The sequence below is a fragment of the Oncorhynchus masou genome, chromosome 32 (assembly GCF_036934945.1).
Source record: "Oncorhynchus masou masou isolate Uvic2021 chromosome 32, UVic_Omas_1.1, whole genome shotgun sequence".
NCBI lineage: Eukaryota > Metazoa > Chordata > Actinopteri > Salmoniformes > Salmonidae > Oncorhynchus > Oncorhynchus masou.
Window position 1 is genome coordinate 74,378,379 of NC_088243.1, and position 4,341 is coordinate 74,382,719.

At 38.4% G+C, this 4,341-nt stretch overlaps 1 protein-coding gene across 1 annotated transcript; it reads right to left on the reverse strand.

The window, feature by feature from the left end:
• Positions 1-1,088: 1,088 nt before the first annotated feature.
• Positions 1,089-3,811, reverse strand: LOC135526580 (uncharacterized). The gene is made up of 6 exons (XM_064955082.1): positions 3,592-3,811; positions 2,842-3,186; positions 2,253-2,609; positions 1,966-2,082; positions 1,798-1,853; positions 1,089-1,650 (listed from the first exon to the last, which is right to left on the reverse strand). Exons 1-6 carry the CDS (start codon positions 3,632-3,634, stop codon positions 1,519-1,521), a joined length of 1,050 nt encoding a protein of 349 aa, XP_064811154.1. The 5' UTR covers positions 3,635-3,811; the 3' UTR covers positions 1,089-1,518.
• Between the last annotated feature and the right edge of the window lie 530 nt (positions 3,812-4,341).

Below are 4,341 nucleotides of genomic sequence, written 5' to 3' on the forward strand. Positions count from 1 at the left end.
GTTTTGTTTTCTTATTTCCTCTTATAAGTTGCTTCCCGTGCGCAAAGGTTGCTGAGGTTGGCTGGGGCAGAGTATGTTGTTCCGGGGTCCTTGTTGGTCCCCGGTTTTATAAGGGGGGGGGGGGGGGGGGTCTGCCGTATTCTCTCTTTGTTCTTGTTTCCTTATTAGGATACCGGTGGGCGGAGTTGGGAGGGTCGTCGGCTGCATGGGAAACACCTGGGCCCAGGTGTGTCCCAGGATAAATAGACCTCTTCCAGATTCATTGGGAAGACTCTCTCCATGCAGACACCTTCATAGATTTTGTTATGGTATTTTTGTAGCCTATTGGTTGTTTGCTTTGGCACCTTTCAACACCCCGCATTATCACATTTATGCATGCAAAACACTCACTTACACTACTGATTACTGATTACACATGCCATTGTTAATTGCATTTAGGTTACCTTAGTTAATGAATATAGTTTGTTATTCCTTATCTCCACGTTGTCTCCCTTTTGTTACGGGCTTCGAGCCGGTTTGTGACACCAGACTATCTGTATTGATCCTGTTTGCACTAAGTCTTTTGACTCACATATGCTGCTGCTACTGTTAATTATCTAGCTTGTTGCCTAGTCACTTTACCCTACCTAAACGTACATATCTACCTCAGTTACCTTGTACCCCCTCACAATGACTCTGTACTGGTACCCTGTGTATATAGCCAAGTTAATCTTACGAGTTGTGTATTTATTCCTCGTGTTATCTTTCTATTTAAGTAAGCATTTCACTGTTAGTCTACACCTGTTGTTTACAAAGCAAGTGAAACATACAATTTGATCATGTAACAGTGTGATCAAATTAAGATCCTACATCTTTATGCTTGCCAGACAACCAGGGTGGTGCAGTAAAGCTCAGTTTAGCAGTGTGAACAGGGTATAAGTGAAACTGCAGTGTGGGTATCTTGTAGGAATTGTAAGAGGGGTTTTGTCAAGTCCTTGAATGGAGATGGTACCATGTGGATATTTAGAATGTACATGGGTGGAAAGGGTGCCCAGATCACCAATGGGAAGCAGTATGGTGGTTTGTCATGATTTCATTATGACATTGTTAATATAACTTTGAGAGACTGCACTGGGTTCACATGGAAACAATATTTTCTGGTGAAATGTGTTTTAATGTGCAATGGTACATTTTGTAATGTAATAAAGCAAAATATACTGTACATCAACAGATTCATAAATTCAAATTTGAACTCAAGAAATGCTGTGGTAAATATCACAAGGTTAATTTAACATTACAACAACAATTGAGATCAATTCGTGAATTAAGTGGAAACACAAACAATAAAATACAGGAAAGAGACTGTCTTGATTCTGCTACTCACATTAGTCTAGCAATGAGATTTGGTTCTTGGTTGCAGAGATGAGAAAAACCCTGAAGCTCTATGATACAAAAAGAGTGTTGCTTTTTGTCTTGACAAAGTATATAATAGCAATTAAAAAATAGATTTTTGACAAATGTATTCCTCTGCACTGTCGTTCAGTCCCAGTCTGAACACCTGACATCAGAGTACACACTCTCCTGTGGTGTCTCTCTCTTCTTTCTTCCTCTTTTAGTTTTCCTCTCAGAGAAATGCAATGCAGCATAATTCAGGCTATCTGCATCTTGATCCTGTGAATAGTCATATTTTCATCAAACTATTATACAATATTAAACCCTAACCTAACAGGATATGTAGTTTTAAAAAAATAAGGTGAGAAAAGTAATGCCATGTTACATTTCTGGACAATATTGTTTAGACAACTTTGCTGTGTTTACCTTGCTGCTTGATTCTCTAGTTGAGTTGTCATGTCCGATATGCTGAGAAGCACCCACTGTTTCCATTAATAAAAACAAAGCATCAAAATTACTAGACTTTCAAAGGGAAATTTGCAAAACCGTTTTAGATAATCCTTAAATAACAATTTGCAAAGTTAAATAGTTGACCTTTACAATGTTCACAAACTGGTCTAGTATGTCTGGTGCAGAGGAGGATAATGATCCCAATCACACAGACGGCCGCGGTCACTCCCAGAGCAATGATTACAGGATCTGTTGCTTTTTCTAGAAATGTAAAACAAAGTCATAGTTCTGGCATTCATACTTATGTAAAATACAGTTATATAGATACTTTTTTAAGTGTAAAACCACAAGAACTGATACTATTCAACCTTTAATCATGGCTTCAGTTAAGAATGTTTTAGATTTTAGATACATACATATATACTACCTACTAATATTCAGGATTGTTCCATTGCCAAACATGATCTCCCCACATATGGCCACAGCACAGTAGTAAGTCCCAGCATCAGAGAGACTGAGGTTGTTCTTGGAGAGGCTATAGACACAGCTCTGTGTAGGAGAGGGAGTCTCAGGGCTCTTCTTACACTCATCACTCTTGTTCCCAGGGGTGTAAATGACTCCTGGATGGGATTCTCCTGATCTGGCTCTGAACCAGTACACACTGTGTTCTCCTGTACAGGTCTCAGAGAGTACTGTACACTGCAGAGTCACAGAGTGTCCTGGATGGACTGGGTCAGACACTGGCCTCTGCACTATAGTATGGTAGTGTGACCTTTGGTGATTCTTACCTAAATGGGATACATGTTTTGATTCTCTAATGTATCACATGCTTCACAAAGATTCGAAGAGTTCCGTTTTGTCAGCTAATTGTATGCATTAATGAAGGTTTTTCTTTTGTAATAACACATGTGTATGCTACTACTGGCATTAAAAAAATCAACATCACAGTGGGTACGATGCGAGCTGTGTGAATAACATGTAAATGTACTAATGTTAATAGTATTTAGATAGTACGATTACCTTTCAATAGTAAAAGAGTCCCATTGATAAAGTTGACTTCATAGGCTGTTCTCACTGCACAATAGTAAACGGCTTCATCTGTTGGGCCCGTGTTTGTAATAGCAAGTCGATACATCCCATCAGCATCAGCCTTCTCCACATTGACACGTGAATGGTTAAAGTCCTTGTGCCATACAGGCATATCATATTTTGTCATTGTTACAATAGTTTGAGGCTTTTGCCCCACCATTTGTTTGTACCAGAACATATTGATATCTTCCTTTGAAAAAACACAGTATAGTGTCACTGGGTCCCCAGGATGAACCTCCCGAATTTGATACTGAACATCATTGCATTTTGTCACATCTGTAAAAACACATTTTAGAACCATGCCAATTAAATTACAACTATTGCCTACGTTATAAAGTGATAATGCAATGCATTTACAAGAAACAATCAACTTAAATGGGAAAAACATTTTTCCATAAATATTTTTTTCTGTAACACCTTCAATTGTGTTTGAGGTGAAACATGTCCACAGTTTTTATCCATATGTTTCCTTTAACATTTCAGATTAGTTTAATGAACTACATTTTATAAATACATGATAAGCGACTGCTTTCCCAGACACAGACTAGACAATCTCCATGTAGAATGCTTTTAGAATGCTTTTCACAATCTCCATTTAAGAATAGTTTTAGTTCAAAAATATGTTCTTGGAATTAAGCCATTAATGATTGAAAAATAGGTTAAGTTTGGAATTTCACTTACACATTAAACTGAGAAGTACCACAATCCCTCCAGTTTCGATCATCTTGGTGAGTAGCTCTTACACGTCTGGTGCAGTTGTCCTCTGCCCATGAAATGCAAAAATGGCAAGTCTATACTCAAAGACCTATCTGATAGGCTGGAGAAAACTACATCATGCTACACTTCCTGTTCGATTTTCCCACCAACAACCTGGTTGGTTATCTAAGGGACAGATGTACATTTATTGGGGGGAGGGGCTGGTCCAACTCAAAGTGTCAGAAAAAAGCACCCCCCTCCCCAAAGTTACAAATATTTTCAAATGACCCTCCTGTTCTACTGTAAAATAGACTAAACACTGTCCTCCCTTACAGAATTTACTAAAAATAATGTTTAAAATAAAAAAACATTTAAAAATAATGTTTACACCCACAAATGGATATTGACTTTGCCACTTTAGCTTGCTTTTGTGGCACAGTCGATGCCACGCAGGGCTACGGGCCTGAAGATTGAGGGTTCACCGACCACTGCAGATGTGCTCACTCTCCCTGCTTGTTTCATTACACTACGATCAGAGCCAGCTGCAAACAATGATCAGCTAGAGGGAATCAGATTTTCAACATTTTGATGCCATATTTATAATTATATAAAATATATGCATTGAATTTTCCACAGACAAGTTTATGTGCCAATTCACCACACAACCAATAAACAAAGCTTACCGACTTCGGGCTCTTCAATATCATGGTTTTCAGTTTCAACACCACAATAACT